The sequence below is a fragment of the Rhodnius prolixus genome, unplaced genomic scaffold (genome assembly GCF_049639745.1).
Source record: "Rhodnius prolixus isolate KJV_2025 unplaced genomic scaffold, Rpr scaffold_2, whole genome shotgun sequence".
Lineage (NCBI taxonomy): Eukaryota > Metazoa > Arthropoda > Insecta > Hemiptera > Reduviidae > Rhodnius > Rhodnius prolixus.
In genome coordinates this window covers 2,447,558-2,461,405 of record NW_027411592.1, presented here as the reverse complement: position 1 = coordinate 2,461,405, position 13,848 = coordinate 2,447,558, and the positions used below count along the sequence as shown (strand labels likewise).

The 13,848-nt window shown below is 32.0% G+C and overlaps 1 protein-coding gene across 22 annotated transcripts in view; it reads right to left on the bottom strand.

Annotated features, from left to right (window-relative positions):
• Positions 1-13,848, bottom strand: part of eIF4G1 (eukaryotic translation initiation factor 4G1) — a 115,120-nt gene that overhangs the window by 39,356 nt on the left and 61,916 nt on the right. For 15 of the 22 annotated variants that reach the window (XM_074120369.1, XM_074120368.1, XM_074120371.1 and 12 more), the window contains 7 exons: positions 11,148-11,273; positions 5,154-5,209; positions 3,797-3,880; positions 2,602-2,667; positions 2,133-2,298; positions 887-981; positions 143-487 (listed from right to left, as the gene is read on the bottom strand). In XM_074120369.1, coding sequence (XP_073976470.1) covers positions 143-487; positions 887-981; positions 2,133-2,298; positions 2,602-2,667; positions 3,797-3,880; positions 5,154-5,209; positions 11,148-11,273 — 938 coding nt within the window. Of the gene's footprint in view, positions 1-142; positions 488-886; positions 982-2,132; positions 2,299-2,601; positions 2,668-3,796; positions 3,881-5,153; positions 5,210-11,147; positions 11,274-12,051; positions 12,522-13,848 lie in introns of those variants that run through there. The other 7 variants (XM_074120370.1, XM_074120372.1, XM_074120367.1 and 4 more) reach the window with 3 other exon arrangements.

Below are 13,848 nucleotides of genomic sequence, written 5' to 3'. Positions count from 1 at the left end.
CCGTACCTAGTGTGGTTTATTAGAAATCACTGAAACCGCGATTTTTTTGAAATGGATTAAACGAATTTTGACTCTCTCATTGATTGAAACTTTTTACAATATCTTTTTTTTTTCAAAAAACTTTTTAAAATGAGGCATTTACCTGCGAATGGTGATGATGTTCAGCATCCCGACCCTGGCCAGCATTTCCTAGTCCGCTGCCAGCCTCTTCGTTCATAAACATTTCAGCTATCACGTCGATCCCTGTGTCGGGATTTGTAACTAGAAGTGCCTTCGGTCTCTTCCTTTTGTCTTTATGCGGAGGCATAGGGCCAACCATGGGCGGCCCTCCAGCGCCTGGCTGGCCGGGCACGAGCGGACCCGGCTGGCCGGCAAGTTGTCCTCCCTGTTGACCTCCTGCTAACACCTGAGGTGGCGGCCCGCCTCCGGGTTGCATACCTAAAGCGGTCATCATGCCCTGATTTGCCGCAGCTCCACCGCTAACCACCTAATAAAAATGAATAAATTTAGCATTAGTTACACAACTTTTATTATCATTATCAATATTATCATTGAAAGTTTTTTTTTTTTTTTTTTTTGGCCTTTTGCGGTTAACAAATTAGCCATATTAATCTGGTGTTAATATTGGTGGGGAAAGATTAAATTGTTATGTTGTTTCTGATAAATATCATTGAAAGTTACTAAAATTGTTACATAAAACTAGATTGTATGTAAATGCATATATGCGCATATTAACACATCATTATTTTTCTAAAAGCGACGGTTCGAATAAACAATATACACTCGAAAATGCCCCAAATTAAATTAACAACAAAACAAAAATATAGCCATAAGTTAAACAATTGATTGGGTTCATTTATTAAAAAATTAGTTCAACATAGTTTACCTGAGGCTGTTGTGGAGGTGCTTGCTGAGTTGGCATTTGATTTGGCGCAGAATTAGGTGGATAAGTACTATTTCTCATCGTCGGCAAACCAAACACTGTAATTACCATAAATTGAAGCATTAATACCAATTGTTAGCGATTGAATACAATATAGGCACCGCCCACTGAGACCAATGAACATCTTATATCTTACATCTTACTCCTCTACTGCCAGTTATCCCTCTATAAATGTCTTTAAGTTTAATTTACCGAGATATTCTACACCAAAAGAATGGTTGCACCTCTTTAATTGGTGCCACCAGCGAGCGCCATTCACCCTGTATGACCTAGCCATTTGAAATGAAACAACTTAAGTTCTCCAGGAAAATCTAGAAAGTACTGCGAGGGTCGCTAGTTAGGGATGAACTGATGTCCCTTCCCCATACTGACCTCTCCAGGTACTCCAAACCAAACCCCCAAGAGTACTTAAGGTCCAATTTCAGCACTTTCTGGAAAAACCTAGGAACGACCAAAAAGGACCAGTAGATTGAGATAACCAATCTCTGGTGCCTGAACTATTAGTATTACTGCTCTCGCCAGAGAATCTGTATCCATAATGAACGAAAGGGTGCTGGAAATAAAAACATTGAATGTCCTGTATAGAATGCAGGATTATCCAGTGAAACTTATACAAGAGAACATGGGCAGGAAGGGCATAAGAGCATTAGAAGGAAGATATTTTCTTTAAAGGCTGTGCTAAACCTCTTTTTGGATGGTGTTGTTTTTTAATTTATTTTATTTCTGCCTCACGTTTGGGTGTACCTGGGCAATTCTTGGACGCTTTTTACTCTAAAAACGTAAATTTCCTTATAATAGAGTTGAGTTGGAAAAAGTAAAAATGTGGCACATCAGAATTGTAGAGTATTTCGGGATACATCTTCCACAAGTATAAGAACAATTAATCCTAAGACGGACGCCAGCTACATTGCATCCTTACTGATGAAGAACTAGGGTGAAACAATTCACAGGTAAGAAAGTGGTTGCACACTTCCAACCCAATTGCAATATCACAGTCAGGTAACCTGCATCTGATGATGCACGTCAACAAATGATGAAATGGGCCAATCAAGTAGGAAAAATAGCACAGACTGAGCAAGAAATCCCACTCCACATTTACATCTTCAATCTGAGATTTCCAACATCCCCTTGACAATTCTAGATTACGTATAATTTAACAAACATAAGAATATTTCTTTTTTATACTCACACTGCTGTCCATAGTACGCAGCGGTAGGTGGTACATGCTGCGGAATGAAAATCGCTGCACCTTGTGGAGGAGGTTGTGGCGTATAGAAACTGCCAGATGGTGGTCCAGTTGGCGCCGTAGGAGCCGGAGCGTGTGTCTGATGTCTAGCACCGCTTGGCTGCGATATCTATCCGATTGAAAGAATCATTATTGGGTCGTTTATTAATGAAAGCAAAGGAGAATAAATATAAAGATATAAAACGATAAAATTACGAAGAAATTATCTACTATGGGATGGAAAACAGTTTACCTAAGGTTGATGGAAAATGAAGAAAAGAAAGAATAAGAAAAGAAATAAAGTACTTAATAAAAGATGTAAGGTAATATGATCAGAATTTTGCAATTAATCTGAAAGTAAGTACTTAACGGATAGGACCATGCAAGATGTTGAAGAATTATTGATATAATGTTTTATATCTAGCTAGCTTACCTGATAAGGAATTTGCGACATCATGATTGGTGAAACGACAGGCGCATAAACAGACTGACCTGGTACCTGTAAACAGAAATTTAGAAATAAATTTTTTGATTGAACACAGATAAAATATTGGCGTCTTTTAAAGCAAATCAACACACTACTGCTAAAATTAGTGCAAACTTTAGATCAAACTAGTTCCATAGCTTCCTCCTGAAGTGAAATGCTCGCAGTTTTTTAAAGTTAGTTTAACCACACATCTGAATTGGCAAGCTATAACCATTTGAAAGGTTTAAGTTTCAGAAAAATGCGACGAAAAGTTTGTTTATTAATAGCCAATTTAATTTGGTTTGTTTAAATGGTTTAAAGGCAGAATATTAAGATGAAAAAAACCAGTTTAGAGCTGACTTCTATTTTCATTGGAAAAGCCTTGGATCCTGGTAAATTACCAGGCTTTCCACCCCCATCCCATTATGCTCAACTACAGAGATGGAAGCTGGAAATTTCTTATTAACATTTGGTTTCTAACACCAATTTATGAATTTGTAATTCTTATTATACAATTTCACATTATCATCGCTCAAAAAAACCAGCAAACTTTTTACAAACATTAGAAATACAACTGGTTGAAATAATTTACACTTAATTTTATAAAATTTAGGACAGTTAGAGGGAGAGATATTTTTTATAAAAAATATTGAAAACCACAAAATAACTTAAATTACGTACATGTTACTAAAGAAAATTCTTCGTGCTATCACTTCATTTAGAGAATTTCTTGTTCATTTAAAATAAATCTCATCTTTTTTTTGTTTTTTGTTTAATCTATTTATTTATTTATACATCACTAATCCCATTTTCGTTTAATTTAACCAAATTTTTAACTCACAAAACAGATCCAACACAAAAATTCCAAAAAAGGGATTCATCACTTAACATTTATTGATCTAGATTCTTAGAGAGTTAAAAATGGATCAACTTAATAAAACCTCCTTCAGTCCTAAATCACTTACCAATTTAGGATATTCACTGATTGTAGGATCATTTATAGACTTTTTCTCTTTTTTATTTTAATTGAACATTTTCACTTTAATTACATATATTTAGATTTTTAAAAATAATAATAAATTTAAGTATCAAATTTCTATTATAGGAATAATATATACGAAATGGTTATAAAGTATGCATTAGGTTAGAATTGTATACTCACAGCATAAGGTATATTAGGCATTGGCATATTTCCAACTCCGGTCAACCTCGGGGTATTCAACCTCTGATGTCGTTGGTAATATTGCTAAATAAAAGAAACAAAATTATTAATAATTATTATAGAAAAAATTAATTTAAAAGTATTAAAAAAAAAAAAAAAGTTTAAAGCAGAACAACTTCAAAATTATAAACTGAACGTTTTCACTAAAATTGAATTACTCAAGTTATTGTTTTAGCAGATAGCGTACGACTTACTGAAATCAACTTTTTTAAGTTTAAGAAATTTGGAAAAGCTCTCTTTCAGATTATTATATTCCATTTTGAAAATCTTCAGATAACTTTCAGCATAATGAACAGTCAGTGGTTCTTCTAAAAGGTTCTACTAGAAGCGTATAGAATTAATTCGAAGAAAAATGTTTTTTGTAAATACTTTTTGGGTGGTACGACGGTTCGTTCTTTTTGTCAAAACTCGAAAAGTCTGCGGCTAGAAAAGTTTTAGTTTTAATTTACCGAAAGATTAATCAATGTGTTCTTTGGTAAAGGAGATTAGATACGATCTCACTAGGCTTGAAAACTTTATAGCGGATTATCAGCGTGTTCTTGCTGCTACAAAGAAGAGATTTAGGTGCTCTTTTTTTGGGTGTAATTAACACCTAGTAATTAATACAAATTAAGCAGAGGCCCAGTCAGTCTGAATTTCGGAATTCTTAAAAAGTGGTTTGGGGAAAGGGTACACTACTTAGAACTACTTAGAAGAGATTTGAAGTTACAAGATTTAACGATTTAATGCGGTCTCTGAGAAAGTAGGTAATTTACATTCTTCGACGGGCTAGTCCAGGATAACTAACTTAGCTAAGTTTTTTTTTTTTTTTTTTTTTTTTTACATAAGCATCTGAATCCTTCATAACGTTTATGTAGGTTTATGTATAACACCGAATCTTATAAGCTAAGAAATAATAGCTACTATTTACACCCATTTAGAAGAAAAAAGGGAATGATGCGGCCTATCTTGAGAATAACTCCAGAAAAAAAAGAAGCTTATCAAATTGGCTGAAGAGTATACACCAACTATTTTGTCTTTGGGTAGTGAAACGACGAAGAAGAAGAGGTTTAAGATGATGACAAATGTTTAAATCGATTAAATGTAAGTCACTTTAAAAATTCATTAACCCTACAGTAATGAAAAACCCCATAGTTATTTAGAAATATGATAATATTTTTCTTCGCTCACAAAACTGACTGATAAAATTTTTTAAAGGCTTAACAACTGAGATGTTAACAACTGTATAAAACAATTCATAATAATAATATTAATATAAGAAATAATATAAAATTAAATGAAAACAAATACTATTTACATTTTGTCCTCTGGGTGTTTGAGTATAGCTGACTGGCATTGCACCTGGAATATAAACTGTAAATTTCTTAATCTTGTACCAAAAACAAATCTTTGTAAATTAAAAGATACTTGATAGAAATAATAGAAATATATAAGTTTATAAAAACTTAAAAATTTAGAAAAAACAATAATAAAAAATGTACTATCTGCAATAGATTCTTAAAAAAAAAAATAGTTTTACGACTATTTGTTTTAATCTAACATTAAATAATAAGCAGTATGTATTCCAAATTGTACTAATAGGCTAATAGACAAAATCTGGGATATGATCCTGGAGAATCAAAGCAAGAGAGAAAAAGCTTTTCACTTCATGACATCATTCTTTTAGTGGAAAATGCATCATTTATACTAGGTTCCGATAGGTGAGGAAAAAGAGGACCGAAATCATTAATTGTACTCAATATGAGGTAGATGGCAGAAATATGAGCTAAATGGTTGAAGAAATTGTACTTCTATCGGCAAAGTTGATGGCTAGCTAAAAATGGCGAAATAATTTTGAATTGATCTTGCTAACTATTGCTAGACGAACATTTTGCAAATAATAATAAGTATATATCAGTAACCCCCGGAGGTACCACAACACTAGGTCCAATTTTAAATTTTTTACAGAGAGCAAATGAAACGAGTTTTTTCTCACTTATAAGCCCACGGGAGTTATTTTGCTTAAATCTTTGGTCGATAATAAGTAACATAGATGCACCATGATGTTTGGGTAATAAAAAAAGAAATATTGTATTAGAAAGATTAAAAAAAATAAATTTTGAAAAAATGGACTTAGTTATACCTCCGGGGTACTGATATAAAATGAATAGATCCCAATAATATTATAAATAAAAATCCATTAGTTTCCCCTTATTGCAGCTTTTCTGGACTAAAATCTTACAGTTTTACTCAGAAATGTTCAATTGTTAGAAAAAAAAAAATATAGCGTGTCTAAAGACAGATGATAGATATATCTGGAAAAGTTGTGATGTCCAAAAATTGGCATTGCCGGCCTACCCCTCCTCAGAAAATAAACCTATTCTGTCGAAATCTTAATAAAATAGTGCTCATCATCATCATCATCCATTGAGTGAGGAATCTGGCTGAAATTATATTCACAATAAGAAAGCACCAACTTTCACCGATCTGAGAATAGCTTCTAAAATAGTAATGATTCCTTATGATATGTGCGAAAGATGCAAATAATTTTTACAATCAATTCAATTGCTTGAAGAAGTAGTTGAAAAAAAAAAAAATTCTAAGAAAATTTACTAAGAGAAAGTTGAAAGTAATAATAAAAAATTTACGATACGTTACCAAAATTGTATTCAGTGTTTCGAAACATATTGCACTTTTTAAAACAAGAAACAAAAAACACACACAAAACGAAGTAGTAAATAAATAGTAACTAGAAGAACACCGGGAATAGTAAAAAAAACTAAATTGGATATCAAAACTTCTACAATATTTCGGAGTACATCTAACTCTGGCAAAGCGCAGACTACAAATGAAAATGAATCCAAATAGCAAAACCAAATTATTTGTACAGGATATAATGACAAAAGAAAACCCTTTTCCTAAATTCTGATTGGTGTTTCAGAAATCAGGTACTTAGGTCAAAACCTCTATTGTCTAAACTATTGTCTAATAAAACTAACCCTTCCACCACCACCACCACCAAAAACTTAACTGTACTTTTCCTTTTCAAGAAAAACAATAACAATTGTAAAGGGACAACAACCTAAATTTTTCAGAAGGGCCAACAATATTAAGTATTTCATTATATTTAAAGAGAGATATGTATAAATAAAGCGAAATTTATCTCTTTTCAAATAATCTTAAAGAAGATGACTAACTGATTTATAGAATGCACTAATTATTATAAATAACAAACATTTTTGGAAAAAGAAAAACAACCAAACATAGAAGAACAAATAACAAAAGTATTGAAGATAAATTTCTGTATCTGTTAATCAACTTTTATAAAATCAGGATCATCTTTCGAGTCTTGGGGATGAAATCAAGAAGACCAAAAGCAGAAGACCCCTGTTCAATTTCCAAGAAGATAATCAATTCGTTCAACAATGGTGACGAGATTCTCGATATAAATTATTAAATTACAGAATAGCCAAAAAAAGAAGTACCATTAATTTGGATTCATCTTCTACAACATCTTCCAGAATTGCATATAAAAAAAAGAAACAACCAAATTGAATTTAAGTCAGCTGGTAATTATGCACCAGTGAGACCGAACTATGCTAAAATATAAAATGAAAAAAATACAATTATTCTGCAATTTTGCTGATTTCATTTGCCAGTCTCTTTTTTTCATCTCCTCTCTCCTGTCCTATTCAAAACTGAGCCGTAGAACTCGGAACTATAGATCTACTGGTTGGATGATAAATATGTTACCACAATGTGCAACATCTCCACTTTAAAATTAGTCATGTAGATTTTAGAATGTTGACGAGGAAAATTGGAAAAGTCTTGTCATAAAAACAGGTTGCTTCCAGAGAAATATGTAGTTTTTTTTTTGTTTTTTTTTTTGAATTGGCCTGAATAACACTAATGTTGCTATGTACTCTTTGTAATAATTTTACGTTTCGGCTTCTATAAATCTAGATTTGTTATTGTTTTTTTCCTCTAATGATCTTTAAAATCTCTTCTTGAATAATATAAATCATATTTTTTAACCGTCTTTTCCACTCTTAACTTATTCGTTTTTAATCTTGAGTTGTATTTTGAGAACTTCATTTTTAGCAGTGTTCTTTTTGATGTTTAAGAATTAATGAGGCTGAAAAGGTGACCAATATGAATTAATTGAACCGCAAACCTTAGTGTACATACATAAAAGTTTTAAAGAGGAATGAAATTAAGTCTAGCTACAGGAGGTCTTCATAGCCATTTATATATTTACAATATGTTTGAAGGGAGAAGTAAAAGAATAATTATCACTAATTTTTAGAAGAATCAATAAACAGAACGATATAATCTAAACAAACATTTACGATCACTAAAACGCAATAAACATCTCCAGTGATGAGAGACACTCTCTTCACGGATCCTGATATAGTAAAAGTAATAAAGCTTGGTAGACTGCGATGGGCAGCAGGACACATAGCTAGGATGAGTGAAGATGAGATTCCTAAGAAAGTGCTGGAAGGAAACATGCGCTGGATCCAGGAGTGTAGGCAGACCTAAGCTGCGCTGGGAGGATGGTATGGCCAAGGATGCTGCATCTATGTTAGGATTCCGAAACTGGAGGGCGGCTGTGCAGGAAAGAGACGTCTGGCGGGCACGTCTTGAGGAAGCCAAGACTCTTCATGAGTTGTAGCGCCAGTTAAGAAGAAGAAGAAGAAGAAGAAGAAGAATGATGAGTGACAAGTTGGGCGAAACAAAACCAGTACTCCCCAAAAATCGTAGGTTGGCCAGGCTTGGCATAAATAAAAATTAAAAGAAAGTAAGTAGAATATGAAAAGCTTGCCTTGTTGAAAAGGAAACAAATAGGATTGAACGAAATGGGAAAATTCTTAAGAAATAGTACATATTTGGTAAAACCCAACATACGACATATGTATAACTTGATAATCTGTATATAATACTCGTACATATCAAGTCGCCATTTTGCTGATATTGCAGCGGTGACTGCCAACATATGGCAGACATAATCTAAAATTTAACGAGGAATTCCAGAAAGCAGATTTAAATTATATTCTTCACAAAAGAAAAGTGTTAGTGAAACAATTACAAATGTAAACTCGATCAGAGCACTGAGCAGGCAAAATCGAAGAAAACATTGCTTCAAGCAATGAGAAACTTGTAAAATACGATAGTCAATTTTTTTTTTTGATACTTCATGAGAAAAATAACCTTTAACTCTGCACCAATAACAAAAGGCAGCACTAAAAGTATGGCCGGCCACTAGTGTGTAAAGAAGATGGATACAGTCTGATCCAGTGCACAGTTGTGAACTGACGTAAAACAGTGTGGGCACTAGAAAACCCATTAAATTCACAAAACACGAGTCAATTCACGGGAGTGTATATAAAGACAATGCATACATTGCATACAAAGTGTGGAAGAAGATATAGGAAAATTTCTTTTCTTTTAAAACATTGATCCAGATCTTGCGAAAGTAGATGCGCGCTACGCCCCAATCATTTCAATGTCTTTCTTCTTTCATCAATGACTCCGGGCCGACAAAGGTAAATCCTGAGTTCTCGAATGATCTCTAACGACCTAGTTTATCTATAGTTTTACCAAAATTGCCAACAAATTTTGATCCAGCAACATTACGCTCGAACTCTCTCTCTTCAAACTCAAAGAAAAGAAAACTGCAGAATTGAACTTCCAATCCTCCCAGTAGTCCATCTTAGTTTCAGTCTACTTTCTTTGACAGAGAGTATGTATGAAGAATCGCAAAACAGTCAGAATTACGTCTTACTATTTATAACTGCTTCTCAATACTAAAAAAAAAAATAATTAATCAAATTTTTATAACGAATGTACCAATTCTTTTACCAATATTTATTTCTCGATCTTCTTTCAATTGCAACATGTGCAATAGCGTCAAATACAGTGAATATTTTATAAAAAAAATTAAAGAAAGGACTGCAATGTACCCTCAATTTCTGAGATGTACCAAAATTCTCGAGTTTTTGGTTACCACTATACAAGTTTTTTGTTTTGTTTCCACGAAGGTACCTTAGAGGCAAAAAATTCAATACAACCTACTTAAACCTTTTATTTTTAGTTACATTATGTTTAAACAGATCAGAATAAGCCACAGATAAGTGGTAGCCCTAAAGTATGAAGTCTGGGGATACAAGCAGAGTGAGGAATAAGTTCAAAACTCCAGCTGATAAATTTTTGAGGCAATATTTGTTGCCAACTTTTGGCAACATTTAAATTATCATGTTGTAAAATTTGTTTTTCTATTGGCAAAAGATGGCCACTTACTGGCCAGACCAACAAAGCTCCTATCCAGGACTACTGGATTGAGTTCAGACAAGATGGTCTGCCTAATAGGGAACTAATTCGAAATACAAAGAGAAACTTCGAAATCCCACTCCTAAGCACAGTATTCCCCTTTTTTCATTCAAAATATACCGACACATATCTCATCTCTTTCCCCAAACATTGTTAAACCAACCCAAAATCGTTGAAATAAAATCGAATTTTATATATTACATCAGCTCACACTACCAACACTCGGATCACATATTACTACATTTCAGGGCCGATGAAGCGTGAATAAGTGAGATCTCAAGCTGGAATTCCGTTTGCAGCTACTTTTAATTTGTTAGAGTGCTTCTGCGCTGTTAGTTAGTTAGGCTTCTGCGGCCTGTCTACCTAATTTGGCAATTGGACGTTAAGTCCTTTCTGAAAAATAAATTTCAAGTAATCAGTATTAAGTGAGCTAAGTGCAATACCAACTTACGTTTAAAATCCCAAATTAAACCCAAACTTTTGTATAAATCCTATTTTTATTTAATACCTTTTATTTTTATACGTTTTCCAAATGTTACGTTTTAGCTTCTACAAATCTTTATTTGTTATTGAATTTTTTCCTCTAAAGATCTTTAAAATCACTTCTTGAATAATTTAAACCATATTTTTAACAGTCTTTGCCACTCTTAACTAACATGATTCTAATCTTGACTTGTATTTTGAGTACTTCACTTTTAGCAGTGTTCTTTTTTATGTTTAAGAACTAATGAAGGCTGAAAAGGTGACCAATATGTTTATTGTCCAAACAGCACTTGGTCTCACTTGCTCTCTTCTCCGATTTTTATCACCAATTGAAAATGAATGCTCATGTTCAAAAAGCATTCACTCACTATTACTCAAATTACTTATCGTTTCCATACTTACAACTTATTTCCAATGTTACCTATGGCAGATAGTACATTTCGCACTTCCCATTATAACAATTACTGGAAGTTTATAATAATTACGAATGCTTGCTCACCAGTTATTGCCTGCTGTTGGGCCTGTTGTTTGGGATCTTGTTGTTGAGCTCCCGGCTGGCCGGGCCCCTGGGGGCAAAGCCTCATTGCCCCAGGATAGCCTCCGCCAGCCCCACCTCCTTCTGTCCCTAAAAAAAAAATAAAAGAAAAAAGAAAATTAATCATCAGTTTTCACTTGATTAAAGTTTTAAAAAAATTTACAAAATAAAAAGAAGGAAATTATCTGCAACCCTGAAATAACCATAATAAATAAGCTTCTCTTAAGCCCAAAAATATAAGCTTCAATCAATCTAAACTCAGGTAAAAAATAACAGCAGGTTGTCACTAGGGTATTTCTTTTCAAAGAAACTCAAGATTCTATAATTTTCCAGAAACCATTTTTGTTATTTCTTTTTTATAATGTTCACATAATAAAATATTTAAACCAAAATGAAGTAAGGATAGCTTAAAAAAAAATATTAATAAAAATCAAGACATTAAAAAGCCATAAAACCTTTTAATTTCATCTTCTTTCTTTTCTGCTAGTTAAAAAAAAACTTATAATATGTCCTTCAATTAAACAAAATTTATGCCACAAAGCTGTTTTATAAAAATAATGCTATTTTAGTTAAAAAAGCTAATTTAAAGAATACATATTTCTCTTTTTTATTAACTGTAAATTCAAAAGTTTCGCTGTTAAACTTATATTTCTTCTTGTAATATGTCATTTTTTTAAAATAAAAAATATAAAAATTTTTTTGTTGTAATTTAAAAAGAAAATTTCACTTTTAAGTTAAGTTTAAAATGTAACAAAGAACAGCATTATATGTATTGTCAATCTTTTAGTAAAACAATTTTTGGATATAATATTTGTAACATAAGCTTTTGCAATACATAGAAATCAAGAGCAATGACAAGACAACTTACAGGCTTGAATTGTGGCAGATTGTATTCCACTGGTTATAACCTTATAGACTTCATTTTGTAAAAAATTATTAATTTAAAAAAAAAAAACTTCTTTCACTTTATCATGTTTATAACTAATTCTGCACTTTTAAAAACGATAGAGTAATCATTAAAATCGTTTTTTTTTTTTTCTTTGAAATAATCAGGGTTAAACGGAAACAGGGGAAGACAATGGCAAGGCAAAAACGAGCGTCCTTCCCCTCTTAACCCAGATGCAAACTGTGGAAACTTTCTTACATAAGTTACACAAACAAGATATATGCTTGCGACATACACTTTATAATATGAACTACACTAACTTGAAAAAAACAAACTTTATTATTTCTTTAAAAAATGAACAAACGTGTTAATAAATATAATAAATGGAAAAGTAATAAAGAAAACCTAAGTATCTAACAAACAACCTAAACATGCACTTAGAGGCGCCATTTTGTAAACTAACGATAACCTTCCACATTTCACAACTTTACTTCCAACATAATAAAAATTATTTCCGTACCCGCTTAAAATTAGTTTTATTAAATTTCATTATACAAATTGGTTTTCTTTTTTAAAATTAATTACTTTAAATAATTTTTAAAATAAATTTATAAAAAAAATATTTAACATAATCTTCCCCGCTTACAAATACAAAAAAAGTGTGGAAAATAAATTATCTAGCAAAGCGCCCCCTCACGGTTTTTTTCTGATTCATTATTAAAACTAAATTAAAATTATTTATGGTATAAATTTATTTTATATGATATTAATAAAAAATATACATGTCTATTTATATCGCGTATTAACTGGTAGAAACTTAGCATTAACTCTTAAAATCTGGGTCAGCACTCGGCTACCGATTGATCGATGTGGACAGGCAGTGGCTGCAATTTAGATGCATCCTTGCACTATGACCTCATTCCGACAGACCCACGACCTACTTTTCTTACCATTATATGGAAAGTGAAGAATTTTTCAAGACAAGACCGTCTCTTTGTTTCTGCGCTGAGAATGTACTTGTTTTAATTTTTAATAAAAATGGTACTTTTAATTAATATTATTTTTAAAACAAATAAGAATGAATGTTGAATTGAATATAATATAGGTAAGGGTTTTACAAATTTTATGTAATAATACTCAAGCAAGATAAGTACTAAAAGTGTTTATAACTATTATTACTTTCATTTATAGTTTCATTTGCTTACCTACATAAATTTAAAACAATAAATAAATTTGTTATTGTTTTTTTTTTAAATAGACGATAGTTTTGATCAAAAAAATAATGATGAAATCAATTACATATTTGAGGTTATATTTCAACAAATTTTTATTAAGACATCTGACATCTCCTATTTATAAAAGGTACAACAACGAGGAATTTGAAAAAAATTAAAGAATAACGGAGACTTAATGGAATTTAGGAAAAATAAATAAAATAAAATTGAAATTTGTTTTCCAAGTACGAGTATTACAAAACTGGCTGGCAGAACAGACTGTTTCCCAAAACAGATTTTGAGCGCTAAAATTTATGTAACATTTTCAGATCTACAGAAACTATTTGAGTAAAATTCTCTGGTTATTAAGAAAATGTACAGGGGCGGCTTGAGAGTTTTCCGTCATCCAATGAATTGGCGCCCCCCCTCTTTAACCTTTTCTTGTCTCAAAAGTGACAGAATAGAAAAGAAAATATGGAAGGGATACCTGCTGAAAAATGAGATAGGAGCATGTTATATAGGAAATTGTATGACTTTTGAATTTTCTCTAAATAATCTTTAAACC